Source organism: Bombina bombina, chromosome 2 (genome assembly GCF_027579735.1).
Source record: "Bombina bombina isolate aBomBom1 chromosome 2, aBomBom1.pri, whole genome shotgun sequence".
Classification (NCBI taxonomy): Eukaryota; Metazoa; Chordata; class Amphibia; order Anura; family Bombinatoridae; genus Bombina; species Bombina bombina.
The window spans coordinates 718,017,570-718,041,508 of NC_069500.1; the positions used below are offsets into that span (position 1 = coordinate 718,017,570).

The 23,939-nt window shown below is 39.6% G+C and overlaps 1 protein-coding gene across 1 annotated transcript in view; it reads right to left on the reverse strand.

Moving 5' to 3' along the window:
- LOC128647966 (cysteine-rich protein 1) overlaps positions 1-23,939 on the reverse strand; it is an 86,142-nt gene that overhangs the window by 13,708 nt on the left and 48,495 nt on the right. The window contains exon 2 of the mRNA XM_053700645.1: positions 74-168. Within this exon, the coding sequence (XP_053556620.1) occupies positions 74-168 (95 nt within the window). The remainder of the gene's footprint in view (positions 1-73; positions 169-23,939) is intronic.

The following is a 23,939-nucleotide window of genomic DNA, read 5'->3' on the forward strand; positions in this document are numbered from 1 at the left end:
AATATATAACTCCAATTAAAGATTTTGAGATCTTCTCTTTAGGTCTGTTAATCATGCAGTGTTTAAAGCCTACCTCTGCATGCTGGCCTGCAGTAAGCTGTCGCTTGCACTTAAAACACTTCAAGCAAAGTGGATGGTAATCTTTACCTAGTGATCGTTTTCTTTCAGCTGTTCAGATAAAACAAAAACAAATTAATTAAAATTAATTCAACAAACACCTTTTAATAGATAGTTGTATGGAAAGATATATATTTTTCTTAAGTTTGAAATATAATATGCACAGACTTAATAATGTTACTGAGATGTTATGTATGAAGGTTAAAGATAAAAGGATATAAAGGTCAAAATTAAAATGTGTATTTCAATTTTAAATAAGCATTTTTGAAATGTACATCCATTAGCAAAAATGCTTTAAAGCAAAAGTTATTACTGTTTTTTAGACATGTGTGTTTCGTTTCATTCCGAATCGAAATTCGGACGAATTTGTCAAATTCGGAGCTTTGGATCGATTCAAATTTCCGAATTACCGTAGCACCGAAACTAACGAATAAATCTGAATTAGTGTAGATTTATTTGTTACAGTCGGATGGCCATGGACTAATCACAATTACACTAGTATTTTATAGTATATTAGGTTATATCACTCTGCTATGGGTTACACCTAATATTACAGTACATAATACTAGTCTAATACACAACACATCCCACCTAACACATACCAAACTTCCGAATTTACGAATCAAATCCAAACCGAATACATCCGAATAAATCCGAATTTATTCGAATCCGAATGAATCAGAAAAGAATACATTCAAATGTATCCAAATTCAAATTGATCCAAAAACAAAATTCGAAATCATTCAAATCGATCCGAAACAAATTTTTCCGCCGCGCACAAGTCTACTGTTTTTCAGCAGCATACACATATATGCTGTGCGTTGCTTGTGCACCAGCTTTCAAACTCCACACCTTCTCAGAGAATCAGCAGTGGCTTGTATGACACATATTAAGTCAATGCACACCAATGCCAATGTGTTTAAATCCTGATCCTCTAGCAAAATGTATCATTTGTGCATTTGCCACTGAAACAGTAATTCTTTTTACTAGAATTTCTTTTTTGCTAACGGAAATAAATTGCAAAGTGCTTCTATTTAAAATTAAAAAGCATCCATGTACATTTTAATTTTGACCTTTTCCTTTACGAAGCAGCGTCCTGGACTCATGATTGAATATCCCTGCTCATTCAGTTAGTTGCACAAAAGCAGGGGGCAAGGCTGCAGAAGCAGTTGGTTTTGTAATCTTACATTCTGGTAGAGGATGCTGCATCCCTTGCTGCAAACACAGTGGACAGATTTCCTATCTGGAAGCATTGTCCTGCAGTATTTTTATAAATTGTCCCTAAGTTTAATTTTTACAGCATTCAGTTGCATCTTAGAGAAACGGCCCCTCATTAGAAAACAAGGATGGTGTGGGTAGATGTGAGCTCTGTAAGAGCCTCCTACCATCACTAATAACAGTGACAAAGTCCATGTGCCCTTAAGAACTTCCACACTGAATGTGACATTATCATGCTTGTGAAAATCACAGCAGTCATAGGAGCACTGAGAATTAAAAGAGGCCATTGAAAACATATAGGATCAGATTACAAATGGAGCTCTAAATTTTGCTTTCATGAATTCTAATGAGCGCTGGTTTTACAAGTTCACAGCAATGCAAACGGGACCTTGCGTTCACATTGCTGGGAAGCATTGCGCTCACGAGAGCGCGCTTCCATAGGCTCCTATGGGATCCTCATTCTGATGTCTTTAACAGTATCATTAGAGGGAAATAATAGCCCCTACAAGTGAAAAGGAACATTTAATAGATTAATTGTAAATGGACAAAACAAATACACTTATTTTTCAAAATGTCAGTGCTGCAGTAATTTAAAACAGTGATGGCCCACTTTCTAGCAGATCAATATTTTAGGAGCCTTAAAGGGACAGTCTACTCCAAAATTGTTATTGTTTAAAAAGATAGATAATCTCTTTATTACCCATTACCCAATTTTTCATAACCAACACTGTTATATTAATATACTTTTTACTGTGATTACCTTTTTCTGTGATCACCTGGTAACTAAACCTTTTGCAGTCTGCACCCCTTATCTCAGGGTTATTTACAGACTTGTGTTTTAGTCATTTAGTACTGACTCGTGAATACTCCATAGGAGTGAGCAAAATGCTATTTATATAGCACACATGAGCTAGCTTTGTCTGGGTGTGAAAAGCTATAACAAATGCATAACATAAGAGATGGCCTGCAGAGGCTTAGAAAGAGATTTTTAAGTATATTAATATAACAATGTTGGTTGTGCAAAGCTGAAGAATGGGTAGTAAAGATGTTATCTATCTATTAAAACAATAACAATTTTGGCGTAAACTGTTCCTTTAATGTTCAAATATAAATGTATGGCTATAATACAAACAAATAATCTAAAATGATGTAATCATATAATAGATTTAGTTGTATGGGGGATTAGGGAACTGTAGAGGATTTTGGCATTTAAGCCAAGTGTTGAATTAAACACTAACTGATCAATATAAATGAGTAAAAAAATTAACACTTTATTTAACATATATGCGAATGGACAGAACAGTGAATCAGACACCAAAAAGGAATCTTAGAGATGGGTATAGGCACTTCCAAACTCTATATTAATCAATATTCCATAATAGGTGTCTTGAATTAAAAACATGAGGGCCTTGTGGACCAGAGGGTAGTGTGGGTTGTCTGCTTGGTTAGTATTGTAGGATAGATCTGGAGAGCTGATATAAAAGCTATCTGTATATCACAGTGTCAATCAACAAACTGTTGAATCATTCATATTCAAATACAGACATCCTATGTGCTCAAAGGCAGCCTCCTATCTGAGTACTGCTTTGATTGAACAAAGTCAGCCAATTTCTAGCTCATTTCCTCCATAATAAATACATACAGACTTACAAACACACAGCACAGCACATACTGGTTAATGGCTAATGAGACTTACCTATATATTACTATAATATTGATCAATAACTCCAAAGTAATAACAAGTGGAGAGGAAAAATATATATCTCACACCCTGGTTGCTGTAACCTTATGCTTGAGTATAATTAAAATTTTCGATATAGTAATATCTCGTAGTAGGTGAATATATTGTGTTGGGATAGACCATAAAGCATTGAGGCTATGTAAGGTATACTGCTTAGGCATTTATCTGCCCAAAGCTGCTATGGTAGATTAAATATTGTACCAATTAGTAACAGTATATTACACATAGTATAATTAGTATAGCTAGCACTATTTAATTACAAGGCCTTTTGACGATCACCCCAAATGCTACTTGAGCCCTTTATAACAATAGCTCTCAATACTTACAACAATGTATCAGCTGCGGTATCAATAAAAAACGCTAGTTAGTAATGCTGTATTGAACGAGTGTCCCTAGGCCACGCCCACCAATGTTTTTAATTCAAGACACCTATTATGGAATATTGATTAATATAGAGTTTGGAAGTGCCTATACCCATCTCTAAGATTCCTTTTTTTTTGTCTGATTCACTGTTCTGTCCATTTGCATATATGTTAAATAAAGTGTTAATTTTTTACTCATTTATATTGGTAAAATAGATTTAGGTAAGGCTGCAAGGTATATTCTGTCTAGTCTTCCCACCAGAGGGAATTTATAAGTTGTGGTCACCTGAAAGCACACATTTGGCAATACCTGATTTAAATGCCCCTGTCTTTGTACAAATACCTTGTTATCTTTAAATTAGACTGTTCTGTATATTAACAAGAACATGTGTCACTGTCTACAATACTTTTGAGCATAAATAGCTTCATTCTGTTTCAAATATCAGTTTCTTAGTCATTTATACAAGCGTTTCAGTCAAGTTCAACCTTAAATGATTTGCTTTTTTCTGTATCATTCTCTTTGAATCACAACAGGCTTTTAACTAAAGTTTTTTTCATTATTATATCTTGTACCTTCATTGTCTTATTTGATCTTTTTTCCCCTTACTATTCCATTTTTTCCTTTTCTGAAACTGTGTTTAATATAATTATGTCCTACTACTACAGACTTAAAGGTGCTCTATAGAATGATTTCGATCACATGACTTAGCATTTCCTAATTCGGCAATGCTTATTTCTCCATATATGTTCCACAATGGGTTGATTTATTATTTTTTTGAATAAATAGCATGTAAATGTTCTTCCTAGTATTAAAAGGACATTAAACAATAAATAAATGCTAGATTGAATTAATGCATTCAAAGAAAAGATTAATCTGAGAATACCATGTAGATGTATTTTTTAAAGTTTAATTTGCTGTTTAAATATTGATAATATCAGTGTATCGTTTTAGGGGCCGATTAATGTCTGTCCGACAGACATCGCTGAATGCCGACAGCATATGCTGTCGGCTTCTAACATTGCACAAGCAGTGCACTGCAGATTCGCGGACAATCGGCTGCTAGCAGGGGGTGTCAATCAGCCCAATCGTATATGATTGAGCGGATTGCATACCGCAGCCTCAGAGGTAGCGGACCAGTTGTGAAGCAGCAGTCTTTAGACCGCTGCTTCATAACTGCTGTTTTCAGCGAGCTGTTTTCAGAGAGCAGAAACAGGGGCATCAAGCTCAATTTGGAGCTTGATAATTCGGCCCCTTAGTGTCTATAAAGCAATGGGAGCTGCCATGTTGTAACTTAGGTTACCTTCTCTGCTGTGGTCAATCAGGGACAGTTATAAATTAGAGTCATTAGAGTGTGCAGCCAATAGCAGTGTGGAATATAACAGTGTTCTGCACTTCCATTTCTAATTACAATTTCAGAACGGGTTTACAGGAAAAGGAGACAAAATAATAATGAAAGTATTTTGCATACAAAGAGAGAAGCGCTCTACCAGGAACGAACAACAGCTCAGTGGCTTGTTCTATGGCGATTTACCACCCAGAGGCAGCTTCTTTTAGACCAGTGTGCTTTTTACAGAAGAAAACTTTCCTGAAGTATATCAGTCTGATCCCGCCAAGTAAGGTCAGTCCAGCCCCGAAATACCAGGCAATTCTCCTCTGAACAAAGAACATGACAACCCCAGACGATCGTTTCGGCCTACTATGGGCCTCGTCAGTGAGGTGCAGCCACATTCCTCTAAGCACACTGGGCAAGGAGTCCACGTCTGGTTTCCCCCATCACCCATAGGGAGACTTCCCCAGGGTTATAATAATTTGCATACAAAGAGAGAAGCGCTCTACCAGGAATGAACAACAGCTCAGTGGCTTGTTCTATGGCGATTTACCACCCAGAGGCAGCTTCTTTTAGACCAGTGTGCTTTTCACAGAAGAAAACTTTCCTGAAGTATATCAGTCTGATCCCGCCAAGTAAGGTCAGTCCAGCCCCGAAATACCAGGCAATTCTCCTCTGAACAAAGAACATGACAACCCCAGACGATCGTTTCGGCCTACTATGGGCCTCGTCAGTGAGGTGCAGCCACATTCCTCTATGCACACTGGGCAAGGAGTCCATGTCTGGTTTCCCCCATCACCCATAGGGAGACTTCCCCAGGGTTATAATAATTTGCATACAAAGAGAGAAGCGCTCTACCAGGAACGAACAACAGCTCAGTGGCTTGTTCTATGGCGATTTACCACCCAGAGGCAGCTTCTTTTAGACCAGTGTGCTTTTCACAGAAGAAAACTTTCCTGAAGTATATCAGTCTGATCCCGCCAAGTAAGGTCAGTCCAGCCCCGAAATACCAGGCAATTCTCCTCTGAACAAAGAACATGACAACCCCAGACGATTGTTTCGGCCTACTATGGGCCTCGTCAGTGAGGTGCAGCCACATTCCTCTAAGCACACTGGGCAAGGAGTCCACGTCTGGTTTCCCCCATCACCCATAGGGAGACTTCCCCAGGGTTATAATAATTTGCATATAAAGAGAGAAGCGCTCTACCAGGAACGAACAACAGCTCAGTGGCTTGTTCTATGGCGATTTACCACCCAGAGGCAGCTTCTTTTAGACCAGTGTGCTTTTTACAGAAGAAAACTTTCCTGAAGTATATCAGTCTGATCCCGCCAAGTAAGGTCAGTCCAGCCCCGAAATACCAGGCAATTCTCCTCTGAACAAAGAACATGACAACCCCAGACGATCGTTTCGGCCTACTATGGGCCTCGTCAGTGAGGTACAGCCACATTCCTCTAAGCACACTGGGCAAGGAGTCCACGTCTGGTTTCCCCCATCACCCATAGGGAGACTTCCCCAGGGTTATAATAATTTGCATACAAATAATGAAAGTATATTGCAGAGTTTTATATATATATATTTGTTTTATCATTTTATATTACATCTCAAAGTGTTTAATGTCCCTTTAATACTTAATAAATTAATTTCAGAAAAGCTATATACTTACAGGACTTACCTGTTTGGTTTGGTTTTTAATCATATCATATCATATTGTAGACATGTGTAATTACTGCATATCTATATAAAATATATCATGCTTTAGGGAATTTCTTATTGCAATTGAAATGCTTCTTTTCTCTTTCAAAGGGACCTCTATCATCTTTCAGTCTAAAAAAATCACCTTTTTTTCAAGTTGATTTCATGAATAAAGGCAGTATGTATATGTACACTTACCAATATAGGCACACATTACAAGTGGAGTGGAGTGCAAAATAGTAGCACTAATGTGTACTTATATTGCCTAAGCGCATTCAGTATTGCTTTTATTTTGCGCTTATATTACAAGCTGAAAATAACATATTTGCTCTTGAATGAAAAACTAGGGCGCGCTAACATATGCATGCTGGATATAAAAGGTGAGCTAAATCCATCATATAATAGACTTCTATTGGGGAGCTCTAAAAAATTAATGTTGGCTATCGCTCAAAAGATAATCAGAAGGTGCACTATGACAAAGGTCAATTAATTGAGTTCTTCACTTACTTTTAAACTATAGTTTTGCATTGAAGTATAAATGTAAAACACATACACACATACATATAGTACATACTGCGCATTTGAAAAATAGCATAAATTTATATACAGTAGGGGGCCAAAGTCTGACCCCATCATCATCAGCGAATGTTGTTTTTTTTTTTGATCATATAATAAAATGTAAGAAAATATTGTAATCATTTATGAAATTACAGATACAACTTCGGAACCCCAGCTGAACATCTTTGGGAACTTTTGAAAATGGAAAAGGTGAAACACACTGTGAAATCTCTAGATACTTTCTGAGATGTTCTAAAGGAGGTACAAAATAGCCTATTTGTTTCAGGCTTCCAACAGTGCCTCTAATACTATGTTCCACCATTGCAGTGTATGGTTTATCCAATACAACTTTAGAAAAGTGGTTCTAACCACTTTCTTATTATAGTGGCATCATGGCAGTACAATAGAAGTTGCAACATACACTTAACCAGTTCAAAGATGAATATGATCTCTGTGTTTGAATTAATATTTAGTGGATCTCTGCTATGCTCCTAGCTTTGCTGCTACTGCTATAGGATTATAGCCTTCGGATTGTCTCATTATTCACATTTGTTGATTTTAGCAATGATTTTCCTACAACTCTGTTAATTCAGACCTAGAAAAATTGTCACACCAGCTTAAAAGCCTTTATTTTGTTTAGATCTGCATTATTTTCATGGTTGGCAACTGTTTTATCTGATCCCTATATGAGGTATCTATTCTGCCCAATTCTGCAAGGACAACTTTGATTAAATTGAAAAAAGGAACCCACTTACAATAATAATTTGCGATTTATATAGCGCTTTTCTCCCTGTGAGACTCAAAGCACTTTACAAATATACCAACATAAGACATAAAAGTTAGGAGTTTATGAAGGTCAGATAAGCGGACTGAATGCCTGATGGAAGAGGTGGGTCTTTAGCTTTTTTTTAAAAGTCTGTAAGAATGGTGCCTCTCTGATTGCGCATGGTAAAGAGTTCCAGAAAGTAGGGGCAGCGTGGCAGAATGCTCTGGAGCCTGAGTTTGTCCTTATTCTTGGCACTGAGAGGAGGGATGTGTTGGTTGACCTAAGTGAACGGGATGGGATGTAGGGTGCCATTTAATTGGAAGCCAATGCAGAGAGTGGAGAACAAGTGTTATGTGGCAGGAGCGAGTTTGATTGGTCAATAGTCTGGCTGCTGCGTTTTGTACTGTCTGAAGGCGATGGAGTTCTTTTTTTGGGAGGCCCAAGTAAAGTGCATTGCAGTAATCTAGCCTAGAGGATACAAATGCATGGATTAATGTTGGCATATCATCCGGGGGAATTAAGTGTTGTATCCTGGCTATGTTTTTCAGATGAAAGTAGGCAGATTTTATTACGGAGGAAATCTGCTGTTTAAAAGATAGTCCAGCGTCAATCAGCACTCCGAGGTTTCGTACCTTTGCTGAACTAACGAGTTCAGAGCCTCCAAGCTCCATGCCAGTTGGGTGATCGTGGGATATTTTTGATGCTCGGGGTCCCCTCACCAAGAGTAACTCTGTTTTGTCTGGGTTCACTTTGAGACAGCTAGCATTCATCCATTCGATGGGGTCTGTTAAGCAACTGTTTATGCGGCATGCTGGGTCTGTAGTATCTGGAGCAAAGGAGAAGTAGAGTTGTGTGTCATCAGCGTAACAATGATACCTTAGGCCATGTCGGTTAATGATGTCCCTCAGTGGTAGTAAGTAAATTGCGAATAGCATGGGAGACAGGATAGATCCTTGTGGAACTCCGCAGGCCAGTTCTGTTGGTGCTGATGAGCTTGATCCTGATATTACTCTCTGTGATCTACCAGCGAGGAAAGATTTAAACCAGTTAAGGACTGTGCCTCCTAGACCACAGAATATATTATTAAAGGGACAGTCTACACCTTAGTCGTCTTAAAGTCTTACCTTAGATTATTCTGCATATAGCCTCCTGCGCCCTTTCTATATCATGCAGCAGCAACAGTAAAACAGTTATTTTAAAATTAATAGTGTTTCTGGCCAGTTTGAAATGGCTGCCAAGCTCAGCCCACTGATGGCATCATGATGTGGGCTGCATTTGATATCCAATCACAAAAGGCTCACTAGTTAAATTTAACAGACTGTCAATGTTATTCAGCAGAGTTCCTAGATGTTTTAGTGAATAGGATGGAGGGTGATGGATGGAAAACTCTTAAATAGCCTTTTTCCTTTTTTGTAAATTTGACCCTTAATCATTCCTACCTCTGTTTTTTTCTGAAATATTTGTTCATTTTCTATTTAATTTAAACTTTTGATATTCCTTTTGTATGTATCAAAAGTATTACAGTAATGTTAATGTAAATTGTAGTAATTGTATGTTTCATCTAAAATAGAGGATTTCAAAACAAATTTTAAAAAAAAATCACATTCCTGTTTTCCTGTCACAATTGCAGAGGCATACCCCACTAAAACAATAAACGTGTCCTTATCAACCAGTGGGAATTAGTAGAAAGTACAAAGCAAATACTGTAAAAAGTAAATTTAAATTTTAACAGCTTTTACTTAATATTTGGAAGAAAAAAATATTTTTGACACATGCAAATGCTGTCCCTTTCAATTTTGTATTACCTGTAGAACTTTTATGCCCCAAAGATAATGGTTGATCAGAAATGAGTTGATATTTTATTAACTGATAACATATGACATTAAATATTCAAATGGTTTTGATTCTGGGAAAAAAGAAAATTGCTAGTTTCCTGTAATCATCTAAAAAAGCTGAAACAATACATCAATGTCTTTCTCCATTGCCCAATCAGCTGTTTTCACAATTTTTAATTATTTAAAAAAAAAAAAGACATGCTTTTTATTCAACAATGAATAATTAAAAAATAGATTATTTTACTTATTGAGATACATTGTAGCTGAGGTCATTTTAACAGTTCACATAAAACCTATTCAATTAAATTCTGAATTGAAAAAACAAAGTAGTCACCTTAGCAAGACATTTAACTGTCCTGATTTTAATTAAAGCAGAAGAAAAAAGTTATATTTTCAAACATTTTAATGCAGCTCCTATTTTTGCCCTTTTACACGAAGCAAAGAAGTCAATGGTTTGGTATCATTTAATCGTTATTTTACTTTTCAATAGATGCAACTAATCCCTAGGGGGCTGATTTAACATGCTGCGAATGCAGCAGTTTCCACACAAGCCATTAGGCTCGCCGGAAAACTTAAGTTTAGAAGCAGCGGTCTTAGACCGCTGATCCTTAACTTATCTGCCGCCTCTGAGGCGGCGGACAGCAATCATCCCGATCATATACGATCGGGATGATTGACACCCCCTGCTAGCGTCCGATTTCATTAGAAATGCTTGTCCACTGTTAAATGCTGACAGCCTGCATTTTAATAAATCGGCCCCCTAGCCTCAACTTACAAATAACATACAAAGAGAAAGACGAAAACCGGAACCAGGGTGCCATTGCAAGGATAGTTTATTCAAGCTGTTAACAGTAGGTCATGGAAGCACCTACTATCTGATGCGTTTAGCGCATGAGCACATGCGCTTCATCAGAGATAGTTGGAGGTTACTATTTGGACAAATAATGCTTGATTTTAAGTATAGCTAACATGAAAATCAAATTCTTAAAATGTGCCTTTAATTTTATTCTAGACAAAGTGCACCTAATTAAATAGTTTGGTGTCCACCATCTGTAACATGCAGATTTATCATGCACTATTCATCACAGTGAATTTTTTAAGTTTTCCAATTCGTATAAATTTGTAGTAATTACAAAAATCTGTAAAAAATATTTTATAAAAGACTTTATTGATGTTTAATGAAATAATTGTGTTTAATTAAACAGAAAATAGCAATGTGGTTTGTATTCGTTTATTTTTTTTCTACTTTTGTTTTGTAATTGACCTTAAAATGCTTTTAAGCTTTTTCCACTCCCCTAAAGAGACTGATGTCTATATTGCAAAGTTACAGTAAAGTTAAAATTAAATGTTCGTGATTCAGATAGAGCGTTCAATTTTAAAAAAACTTTCCAATTTAGGGCTAGATTACGAGTGGAGCACAAAATTGTGCTTTTGCGAGCGCGATATTTGCACTCCACTCAAGTAATACGCAAATGTTGACCTCGCGTTCGCATTGCATGGAAACTTTGCGCTAACGAGAGCGCGCTTTTATAGGCTTCAATGGAAACCTTGTTCTGATGCACAGAACCTAGCACAGCAAAGGGGGTAAATTGCGCAGTGTTGGGCAGGATATTTAAAATATATATGTATATGAATATATACATATATATTTATGTGTTTATATGTGTATATACACATATAACCACATAAATATGTATGTATATAAGCATATACATATATAATAACAGTAAAAACACAGTCCTTATAGACCACTACGTAAAGACAGTTTTCAGTGCCATTTCTTTTCTAACTCATATATTTTTTATTTTTTTTGTAATAATTTTTATTAAGGTTCACCAGGCAGTACAGACAAAAAGAAAAAAAACCACAGAACAAACACAACTTGCAATGTGAGAGACTAATACATAAATGCACAGTTACATACAATGGGAGGTGCTACGCACCCCCCCTCATGTTGCAAACAATCGGCTAGAATATGAGTTTTGCGTTATGAGGGGTGCAGTGCTAACTTGCACGTTATTGTCACCGCTCACTTCCCTACAGCGCTGGTATTACAGGTTTACAAAAACCCAGCGTTAACAGGCAAGAAGTGAGTGTAGAGCAAAATTGTGCTCCATACCGCACTCCAATACCAGCGCTGCTGAAAGCTGTGGTGAGCTGGTTTTACGTGCTCGTGCACGATTTCCCCATAGACATCAATGGGGAGAGCCAGCTGAAAAAAAAGTCTAACACCTGCAAAAAAGCAACGTAAAGATCTGTAACGCAGCCCCATTGATTCCTATGGGGAAACAAAATTTATGTTTACACTTAACACCCTAACATGAACCCCCGAGTCTAAACACCCCTAATTTTACACTTTTTAACCCCTAATCTGCCGCTCCGGACATCGCCGCCACTATAATAAACATATTAACCACTAAACCGCCGCACTCCCACATCCCAAACACTAGTTAAATATTATTAACCCCTAATCTGCCGCCCCTAACATCGCCGCCACCTACCTACATTTATTAACCCCTAATCTGCCGCCCCCAGCATCGACACCACTATTCTAAATTTATTAACCCCTAAACCTAAGTCTAACCCTAAACCTAACACCCCCTAACTTAAATAAAATTAAAATAAATCTAAATAAAAATTACTATCATTACCTAAATAATTCCTATTTAAAACTAAATACTTACCTTTAAAATAAACCCTAAGCTAGCTACAATATAACTAATAGTTACATTGTATCTAGTTTAGGGTTTATTTTTATTTTACAGGTAAGTTTGTATTTATTTTAACTAGGTAGAATAGTTAGTAAATAGTTATAGTAAATAGTTAACAACCCCCAACAGTAAAACCCACCACCCACACAACCAACCCCCCAAATAAAAACCTAAGCTCCCCATTGTCCTGAAAAGGGCATTTGGATGGGCATCACCCTTAAAAGGGCATTTAGCTCTTTTTTAAGTGCCCAAACCCTAAGCTAAAAATAAAACCCACCCAATAAACCCCTAAAAAAAAACTAACACTAACCCCCGAAGATCCACTTACAGTTTTGAAGAGCGGACATCCATCCTCAACAAAGCCGGGAGAAGTCTTCATCCAAGCGGCAAGAAGTCCTCAACGAAGCCGGGAGAAGTCTTCATCCAAGCCGGCAGAAGTGGTCCTCCAGACTGGCAGAAGTCTTCATCCAGACGGCATCTTCTATAATGATGTCCCGAACTGTTCGCCCGCGAACGGTTCACAGCGAACATAGCTTGTTCGCATTCGCGTTTGTGGGTCCGCCCCTATGTGTCATCATTGTGGAAACTTTGACCCTTTATGTCACAGCCGGCTGACACATTAGAGCCAATCAACATCAGACACTCCCTCACAGACACTCCCAGCTACTCGGAATCCGCCATTTTAGACTCATAACGACCTTGCTTTTTTAATGAGAGGACGTGTTGTGTTTTTGCTCCTGACATTAATAGGAAAAACATAGCTAGGCTAGTGTATTTACAGTCCAGAAGGACTCCACTCATCTTTGCTGCAAGCACAGCACCCCAAAAAGCCCTTTTTAGAGCTATATTTTGTGCCGTCTTTTTTTTTTCGTTTTTTTTTTATTAGCATTTGCCTGGCTTTCAGCTGTGTGTTTAAGGCTCACAGCATATGCTGTGACTACTGCCACCACTGATATCTCCCTAACAACATTAGTTTAAATTTAACTAACCCAAAAATTTAATTATTTTTCTAGTGTAATTTTTTTTCATTTTCTATCAGGCCAGTGTCACACAGCATATACTCTGGTTCATTGCTCTGTGCCAGCCAGCAGCCACCAGTGTTAATATCTGTTTATAACATTATTTTAAATAAAAAAAAAATAAAAAAAAAATATTTTGCTAGTGTAATCTAATTACATTTACTATCATGCCTGTGTCTGTCAGGCTCACTCAGCATTAATATACCTCTTTTTTCAGTCTTTTGGTTAATTGGTCTGTGCCAGGCAGCCACCCAGCACTCATATCTATTCTTCTTCACCTTAATTTTAATATATAAAAAAAAAAGTTTAAATTTGTTTGCTAGTGTAATCTAATATAATTTTCTATCTGGCCTGTGTGTTTTGCTGACATAGAGAGCCTACTGTGTTTACTTGCTGCCCTCCCTAGTCTATGAGCCACGACTCATATGTGTTTAACCTTTTTTTAATTCCCCCCCCAAAAAAATAATTTCAATCATTTTTCTAGTGTAATCTAATAGTATTTTCTATCAGGCGTGTGTGCATCTGACTTACAGAGCCTACTGTTTTTAATAGCTGCCCTTCCAAGGCTATCAGCCACGACTCATATGTATGTGCTTAACCTTTTTCTTAAAATTTCCAAAAAAAAGTCTTTAAATCATTATGCTAGTGTAATCTAATTGTATTTTCTATCAGGCCTGTGTCTAACTGTCTATCTGACTTACACAGCATACTGTTGTTATAATTGCTGCCCTACGTAGCAGCCAGCCAGTGCGACCACTCATAGAGTCATATGTGCATTGCACTTCTTAACATAATTTTAATATTAAAATCTAAAATTTTAAAATATTTTGCTAGTGTAATCTAACTTAATTTTCTATCAGTCCTGTGTTTTTGTCACTTACACAGCATACTGTGTTAAATTGCTGCCCTATCTACCATCCACGACTCATATCTGCCAGCCTGTCTGCCAGGCCCAAGTAGCCAATTAGTGGCACCAATCACAATTCTTGTAACAGTAATTAAAAAAAAAAATCATAATTTTTTGGACTGCAAATATTCAGTCTCCTAGTGCCATTGAATTTCATTTACCTCCTGCCTGCCACTGCCAGCCTTTTGTGCCAGGCCGTCTAGCCAACTATTTACACCAATCATAATTGTTGTCACAGACAGTATAGTTATTAATTTAAATAAAACATTTTTTTAGTGTTGATCTTAATCCTCAATTTGCTCTTGCCCTAGAATTGCACTTTTCTACAGCCTTCCAAGCCTGTGTGCCAGGCCTACTTAAAAAATATTTACACCAATCATATTTGTTGTGACAGTATTCTAATAATTAAAAATTAAAATTTTTGGTAATAGTTGTTGTGATTTGAATCCTCAGTTTGCTGGTGCCATTGAATAGCACTTTCCTCCTGCCTTGCAGCCTGCTGTGAGCCAGGCCCACCTAGCCAATTGTTGTCAGCAATCATATTTCTGTTAACAGTATTGCAAAAATTGTCAATCATCACTGTTTAGACTGTCAGTAATCAGTCTCCTAGTGTCCTTGAATTGCATCTACCTCCTGCCTGCCATCCTTTTGTGCCAGGCCGTCTTGTCAACTATTTACACCAATCCTAATTTTTTGTCACAGTATAGTTACTAATTAAAATTAAAAAAATCTTGATTGTTGATGATCTTAATCCTCAGTTTGCTCGTGCCCTAGAATTGCACTTTTCTACAGCCTTCCAAGCCTGTGTGCCAGGCCTACTTAAAAAATATTTACACCAATCATATTTGTTGTGACAGTATTCTAATAATTAAAAAATAAATTTTTTGGTAATAGTTGTTGTGATTTGAATCCTCAGTTTGCTGGTGCCATTGAATAGCACTTTCCTCCTGCCTTGCAGCCTGCTGTGAGCCAGGCCCACCTAGCCATTTGTTGCCAGCAATCATATTTCTTTTAACAGTATTGCAAAAATTGTCAATCATCACTGTTTTGACTGTCAGTAATCAGTCTCCTAGTGTCCTTGAATTGCATCTACCTCCTGCCTGCCATCCTTTTGTGCCAGGCCGTCTTGCCAACTATTTACAACAATCCTAATTTTTGGTCACAGTATAGTTACTAATTTCAATTTAAAAATTCTTGATTGTTGATGATCTTAATCCTCAGTTTGCTCATGCCCTAGAATTGCACTTTTCTACTGCCTTCCAAGCCTGTGTGCCAGGCCTACTTGAAAAATATTTACACCAATCATAGTTGTTGTGACAGTATTCTTAATAATTAAAAAATTAAAATTTTTGGTAATAGTTGTTGAGAATCCTCAGTTTGCTGGTGCCATTGAATAGCACTTTCCTGCTGCCGTGCAGCCTGTTGTGAGCCAGGCCCACCTAGACAATTGTTGCCAGCAATCATATTTCTTTTAACAGTATTGCAAAAATTGTCAATCATCACTGTTTTGACTGTCAGTAATCAGTCTCCTAGTGTCCTTGAATTGCATCTACCTCCTGCCTACCATCCTTTTGTGCCAGGCCGTCTTGCCAACTATTTACACCAATCCTAATTTTTTGTCACAGTATAGTTACTAATTAAAATTAAAAAAATCTTGATTGTTGATGATCTTAATCCTCAGTTTGCTCGTGCCCTAGAATTGCACTTTTCTACAGCCTTCCAAGCCTGTGTGCCAGGCCTACTTAAAAAATATTTACACCAATCATATTTGTTGTGACAGTATTCTAATAATTAAAAAATAATTTTTTTGGTAATAGTTGTTGTGATTTGAATCCTCAGTTTGCTGGTGCCATTGAATAGCCCTTTCTTCCTGCCTTGCAGCCTGCTGTGAGCCAGGCCCACCTAGCCATTTGTTGCCAGCAATCATATTTCTTTTAACAGTATTGCAAAAATTGTCAATCATCACTGTTTTGACTGTCAGTAATCAGTCTCCTAGTGTCCTTGAATTGCATCTACCTCCTGCCTGCCATCCTTTTGTGCCAGGCCGTCTTGCCAACTATTTACAACAATCCTAATTTTTGGTCACAGTATAGTTACTAATTTCAATTTAAAAATTCTTGATTGTTGATAATCTTAATCCTCAGTTTGCTCGTGCCCTAGAATTGCACTTTTCTACTGCCTTCCAAGCCTGTGTGCCAGGCCTACTTGAAAAATATTTACACCAATCATAGTTGTTGTGACAGTATTCTTAATAATTAAAAAATTAAAATTTTTGGTAATAGTTGTTGAGAATCCTCAGTTTGCTGGTGCCATTGAATAGCACTTTCCTGCTGCCTTGCAGCCTGTTGTGAGCCAGGCCCACCTAGACAATTGTTGCCAGCAATCATATTTCTTTTAACAGTATTGCAAAAATTGTCAATTACTGTCAGTAATCAGTCTCCTAGTGTCCTTGAATTGCATCTAACTCCTGCCTGCCAGCCTTTTGTGCCAGGCCAACTTTTTACACCAATCATAATTGTTGTCACAGTATAGTTACTAATTAAAATTTTTGATTGTTGATCTTAATCCTCAGTTTGCTTGTGCCATTGAATTGCACTTTTCTACTGCCTGCCAGCCTGTGTGCCAGGCCCAACTATCCAATTAGTGCCAGCAATCATATTTCTTTTAACAGTATTGCAAAATTTGTCAATCATCACTGTTTTGACTGTCAATCTGCAATCTACTAGTGCCCTTGAATTGCATTTTCCTCCTGCCTGCCTGCCTGTGTGCCAGTCCCAACTAGCCAATTAGTGCCACCACTCATATTTATTGTAACAGGATTGGAATTTTTGTTAATCATAACTGTTTTGACTGTGATTCTTCAGTCTCCTAGTGCCATTGAATTGCAGTTTCCTTTCTCCCAGCGTGTGTGCCAGACAGGCCCATTTGCCAAATAGTGCCAAACAATCATATTTGTTGCCACAGTACTTGTAAGTTGTAATATTTTAAAAAATTAACAATTTGTGATTTTTAAAACATCTGTCTTTTTTGTTGTTGTCAGTCTCACAGCGTATACTGTACCCACTTTCACAGTGCCACCACTCAATTGGTGTAATAGTATTGTTAGTGTCCATTTAAAAAAAAATGACAGGCAGAGGCAGGCCACCCCGCAGGTTCCGTGGTCGTGGTCGTGGTGCTGTGATTCCTTTAGATCCTACAAATATGCACATTGTTCAGACGCGGGGTGCCAGGGGGGACGCAAAAACTTCTGAGGAGGACCTAGTTGAATGGCTAACACAGGACACCCAATCTTCTTCAGCTTCCGCTGCTAGTCCTCCTAACCTTGACGCACCATCTAAGTCCAGCTGTGCTTTGGGCAGGTCTCAAGTGACCAGTGCCACTCCGCCGCCTGTCGCCACCACCAACACTAGCACCACAGCCGCTTCACTTGATCTGTCACAGGAGTTATTGACACATCATTTGGAAGAAATGAGTGATGCGCAACCATCATTGACAGAGGATGTAGATAATAGTGATTAGTCTCAGTCAGGCAGCATTACCGACATGGAGGTACGGTGTGATGATGATGATGATGTTGTACCCGCTGCTGCTTCCTTTCTTGATGTATCGGTGGATGTCACGTGGGTGCCTGCTAGAAGAGAAGAAGAATAGGGGGAAAGTTCAGATGGGGAGACAGAGAGGAGGAGGAGACGATTTGGAAGCATGGGGAGGTCGTCTCAAGGAGCTAGTGGCACAGTCAGACAGCATGCATCGTCACCAGGGGTCAGCCAGACAGCACGCCGATGCCCATCAACGCATGCTGTTGCCACCACCAGAATGCCGTCATCGCAGAGCTCAGCAGTGTGGCATTTTTTGTGTGTGTCTGCCTCTGACAACAGCGATGCCATTTGCAACCTGTGCCAAAAGAAACTGAGTCGTGGGAAGTCCAACAGCCACCTAGGTACAACTGCTTTGCGAAGGCACATGGTCTCCCATCACAAAGGCCGATGGGAAGAACACATGAGTAGAAGCAGCACACAAAGTGAAAGCCGCCCTCCTCCTCCTGCTCCAGCATCTTCAGCCACGTCAACCAGTGCTGTCCTCCTTGCCCCCTCTCAACCATCCTCCACTCAGTCTCTCTTACGTAGCAGTTCCTGGTCATCTGCCCACAGTCAGGTGTCTGTCAAGGACATGTTTGAGTGTAAGAAGCCAATTTCTCAAAGTCACCCCCTTGCCCAGCGTCTGACAGCTGGCTTGTCTGAACTCTTAGAACGCCAGCTTTTACCATACAAGCTGGTGGAGTCTGATGCTTTCAAAAAATTTGTATCTATTGGGACACCGCAGTGGAAGGTACCTGGCAGAAATTTCTTTTCACAAAAGGCAATCCCAAACCTGTACTCTGTTGTGAGAAAGGAAGTTATGGCATGTCTGGCACACAGTGTTGGGGCAAGGGTCCATATGACCACGGATAGCTGGTCTGCAAAGCATGGTCAGGGCAGGTATATCACCTACAATGCGCATTGGGTAAACCTGCTGACTTCTGACAAGCATGGAATGCGGGGCTCTGCAGAAGAGTTGGTGACACCGCCATGACTTGCAGGCAGGCCTGCTGCTACCTCCTCTACTCCTCCTACTCCATCCTCTTCCATAACCTCTTCCTCGGCTGAGTCCTCTTCAACTTCTGCATCTTGCTCCACATCTATGGCACCCCCCCAGCTCCCCAGGTACTATGCTACATCCCGGGTACGGCAGTGTCACGCCATCTTGGGGTTGACTTGCCTGAAAGCGGAGAGTCACACCGCACCAGCACTCCTGACCGCCCTGAACGCACAGGTGGATCAGTGGCTGACTCCGCACCAACTGGAGATTGGCAAGGTTGTTTCTGACAATGGAAGTAATTTGGTGGCGGCATTGAAATTGGGCAAGTTGACACATGTGCCGTGCATGGCACATGTGTGTAATCTAATTGTACAACGATTTGTTCATAAGTACCCAGGCTTACAGGACATCCTGAAGCAGGCCAGGAAGGTGTGTGGCCATTTCAGGCGTTCCTACATGGCCATGGCGCACTTGTCCGATATCCAGCGTCGAAACAACCTTCCAGTGAGGCGCTTGATTTGCGACAGCCCGACACGGTGGAATTCAACACTCCTAATGTTTGACCGCCTGCTCCAACAAGAAAAAGCTGTTAATGAGTATTTGTATGACCGGGGTGCTAGGACAGCCTCTGGGGAGCTGGGGATATTTTTGCCAAATTACTGGACGCTCATGCGCAATGCCTGTAGGCTCATGCGTCCTTTTGAGGAGGTGACAAACCTTGTCAGTCGCACCGAAGGCACCATCAGCGACATCATACCATTTGTTTTCTTCCTGGAGCGTGCCCTGCGAAGAGTGCTGGATCAGGCAGTAGATGAGCATGAAGAGGAAGCGGGAGAGTTGTGGTGTCCATCACCCCCGCAAACAGCCGAATCAGCATTGCTTGCTGGACCTGCGGCAACGCAGGAAGAGGATTGTGAGGAAGAGGAGTCAGAGGAGGAATGTGGCTTTGGGGAGGATGAGGAGGAGGAAGACCGAGCACAACAGTCATCCCAGGGTGCTCGTTGTTGTCACCTCTCTGGTACCCGTGGTGTTGTACGTGGCTGGGGGGAAGAAGATACCATCAGTGAGATCAGTGAGGAGGAGGAACGTGACATGATTAGCTCAGCATCCAACCTTGTTCAAATGGGTTCTTTCATGCTGTCGTGCCTGTTGAGGGACCCTCGTATAAAAAAGCTGAAGGAGAACGACCTGTACTGGGTGTCCACGCTCCTCGACCCCCGGTATAAGCATAAAGTGCCTGAAATGTTACCAAATTCCCGCAAGTTGGAAAGGATGGAGCATTTTCATAATAAATTAAAAACTATGCTTTACACAGCGTATAAGGGTGATGTCACAGCACCACGGGAATGTAACAGGGGAAGAGATGAAATTAATCCTCCTCCTCCTTCCACGACCACGGCGGCAAGGACCGGGCGCTTTCCTGACATCTTGTTGATGGAGGACATGCATACCTTTTTAACTCCCATGCACCATCAGAGCCTTTCGGGATCCAGCCTTAGAGAAAGACTCAACCGACAGGTAGCAGACTACCTAGCTTTAACTGCGGATCTCGACACTCTCAGGAGAGATGGACCCCTTGACTACTGGGTGTGCAGGCTGGACTTGTGGCCTAAGCTATCCCAATTTGCAATGGAACTTCTGGCCTGCCCCGCTTCAAGTGTCCTGTCCGAAAGGACTTTTAGTGCAGCAGGAGGTTTTGTCACTGAGAAGAGAAGTCGCCTAGGTCAAAAAAGCCTTGACTATCTCACTTTTATAAAAATGAATGAGGGCTGGATCCCGAAGGGACTGACATTGGGCGATACATTTGAATAAAAAACTCCTGATGATGAGATGAGCTGGCTTGGGCTACAACTGGTACACAGGCTGGCCTTTTTTTTTTGGTTATAAAGCCGGAGGACTTGCTTGACTTATCCGCCAACAACTAGTGTTCAAGCCACAAGCTTTTAGGGCACTTTATAAATGTTTTACAAACATCGATTTTTCTGGCCGCTGCTACAGCAGTTGCTACAACAATACCCCAATTTTTCAGTCATTTGTACATTCCGAATTTTTCTGGCCTCTGCTGCAGCTCTGTGGGTACAAAACTCAAATAAAAAAAATAAGGCACATAACACTAGTGATTAAACTGTTACGAATTGTACAACTTAACACACCACTCATATCCGGTGGACCATTAAATTGAATGCAAAATGCCACAAATTTGAAAGAGTAGGACCGACCAAGCATCTTTATCCGTCTCTTGGTTGCTCTAAATTATCTCCGTGTTCCATCTATGCCATACCTGTACTCTATTGTGCAAAAGGGTGGCATATGTGGTCTTTCATGCTGTTGTGCCTGTTGCGGGTCGTGGCCCATGATATAAAAAGGCTGAAGGAGAATGACCTGTAGTAATGGGTGCCCCATCCAGTTTTTAGAAAAATGTTCCTGGTTCCTCTCAATTATCTCTGGGTTTCTAAAATGGATGCCATACCTGTACTCGCTTGTGCAAAAGGATGGCATATGTGGTGGTGTTTCCTGCAGTTGTTTCTGTTGAGGGTGCTGGACCCTCTTATAAAAAAGCTGAGGGAGAACGACCTGGAGTGGGAGTCCAAGCATGGTTTTTGGGGCTATTTCACTTTTACAAACAATTATCTGTGGGTTTCACAAATCAATGCCGTACCAGTACTCTATTGTTCCAAAGTATGCCATATGTTCTCTTTCCTGCTGGTATTTTGTTTGAGGGTCCTGGACCCTCTTATAAAAATGCCTAAGGAGAAAGAGGTGTACTGGGTGTCCACTCATTTTTCTTTTCTATTTCACATTTGACCAAAATTATCTCTGGGTTTGTAAAATTAATGCTGTACCTGTACTCTATTGTTCAAAAGGATGCCATACGTCCTCTTTCCTGCTGGTGTTTTTTTTTGAGGGTCCAGGACCCTCTTATAAAAAGGCCTAAGGAGAAAGAGGTGTACTGGGTGTCCACTCATTTTTTTTTTCTATTTAACAATTGACCAAAATGATCTCTGGTTTTGTAAAATCAATGCTGTACCTGTACTCTATTGTTCAAAAGGATGCCATACGTCCTCTTTCCTGCTGGTGTTTTTTTTGAGGGTCCAGGACCCTCTTATAAAAAGGCCTAAGGAGAAAGAGGTGTACTGGGTGTCCAATCATTTTTTTTTCTATTTAACAATTGACCAAAATGATCTCTGGTTTTGTAAAATCAATGCTGTACCTGTACTCTATTGTTCAAAAGGATGCCATACGTCCTCTTTCCTGCTGGTGTTTTTTTTGAGGGTCCAGGACCCTCTTATAAAAAGGCCTAAGGAGAAAGAGGTGTACTGGGTGTCCACTCATTTTTTTTTTCTATTTAACAATTGACCAAAATGATCTCTGGTTTTGTAAAATCAATGCTGTACCTGTACTCTATTGTTCAAAAAGATGCCATACGTCCTCTTTCCTGCTGGTGTTTTTTTTGAGGGTCCAGGACCCTCTTATAAAAAGGCCTAAGGAGAAAGAGGTGTACTGGGTGTCCATCTAATCATTTTTTTTATTCAAATTTCCATTTGCAAAAAATTATCTCTGGGTTTCTAAAATCAATGCCTTTCCTGTACTCTATTGTTCAAAAGTATGCCATATGTCCTCTTTCCTGCTGGTGTTTTGTTTGAGGGTCCTGGACCCTCTTATAAAAAGGCCTAAGGAGAAAGAATTGTACTGGGTGTCCATCCAATCATTTTTTTTATTCAAATTCACGGTTGCAACAAATTATCCCCGGGTTTCTAAAATCAGTGCCTTTCCTATAATCTTTTTTTCACAAAGGATGCCATATGTCCTCTTTCCTACTGCTGGTTTTGTTGAGTGTCCTGGAGCCTCTGCTAAAAAGGCCTAAGGATAAAGAAGTGTACTGGGTGTCTATTCAATGTTTTTTTATATTTCCCGGTTGTAACAAATTTTCTCTGTGTTTCTAAAATCAATGCCTTTCCTGTAATCTATTTTTCAAAAGGATGCCATATGTCCTCTTTCATGCTGTTGTTTCTGTTGAGGCTCCGGGACACTCTTATAAAAAGGCCTAAGGATAAAGAAGTGTACTGGGTGTCCAATCAATGTTTTTTTCTATTTCCCGGGTCATATAACTGATCTCTGTGTTTCTAAAATCAATGCCTTTCCTGTAATCTAATTTACAAAAGTATGCCATATGTCCTCTTTCCTGCTGCTGGTTTTGTTGAGGGTCCTGGAGCCTATGCTAAAAAGGCCTGAGGATAAAGAAGTGTACTGGGTGTCCAATCTATGTTTTTTAGATTTCACGGTTGGAACAAATTATCCCCGGGTTTCTAAAATCAATGCCTTTCCTGTAATCTATTAGTCACAAGGATGCCATATGTCCTCTTTCATGCTGTTGTTTCTGTTGAGGCTCCGGGAGTCTCTTCTAAAAAGGCCTAAGGATAAAGAAGTGTACTGGGTGTCTAATCAATCTTTTTTTAGATTTCACGGTTGCAACAAATTATCTCTGGGTTTCTCAAATCAATGCCTTAAATGTAATCTGTTAGTCACAAGGATGCCATATGTCCTCTTTCATGCTGTTGTTTCTGTTGAACCTCAGGGAGCCTCTTATAAAAAGGCCTAAGGATAAAGAAGTGTACTGGGTGTCCAATCAATGTTTTTTTTCTATTTCCCGGGTCATATAACTGATCTCTGTGTTTCTAAAATCAATGCCTTTCCTGTAATCTAATTTTCTAAAGGATGCCATATGTCCTCTTTCATGCTGCTGGTTTTGTGGAGGGTCCTGGAGCCTCTGCTAAAAAGGCCTAAGGATAAATAAGTGTACTTGGTGTATAATCTAAGTTTTTTGAGATTTCACGGTTGCAACTAATGATCTCTGTGTTTCTAAAATCAATGCCTTTCCAGAAATCTATTTTTCTAAAGGATGCCATATGTTCTCTTTACTGCTGCTGGTTTTGTTGAGGGTCCTGGAGCCTCTGCTAATAAGGCCTAAGGATAAATAAGTGTACTGGGTGTCTAATCCATTTTTTTTTAGATTTTCCGGTTGCAACAAATTATCTCTGGGATTCTCAAATCAATGCCTTAAATGTAATCTATTAGTCACAAGGATGCCATATGTCCTCTTTCATG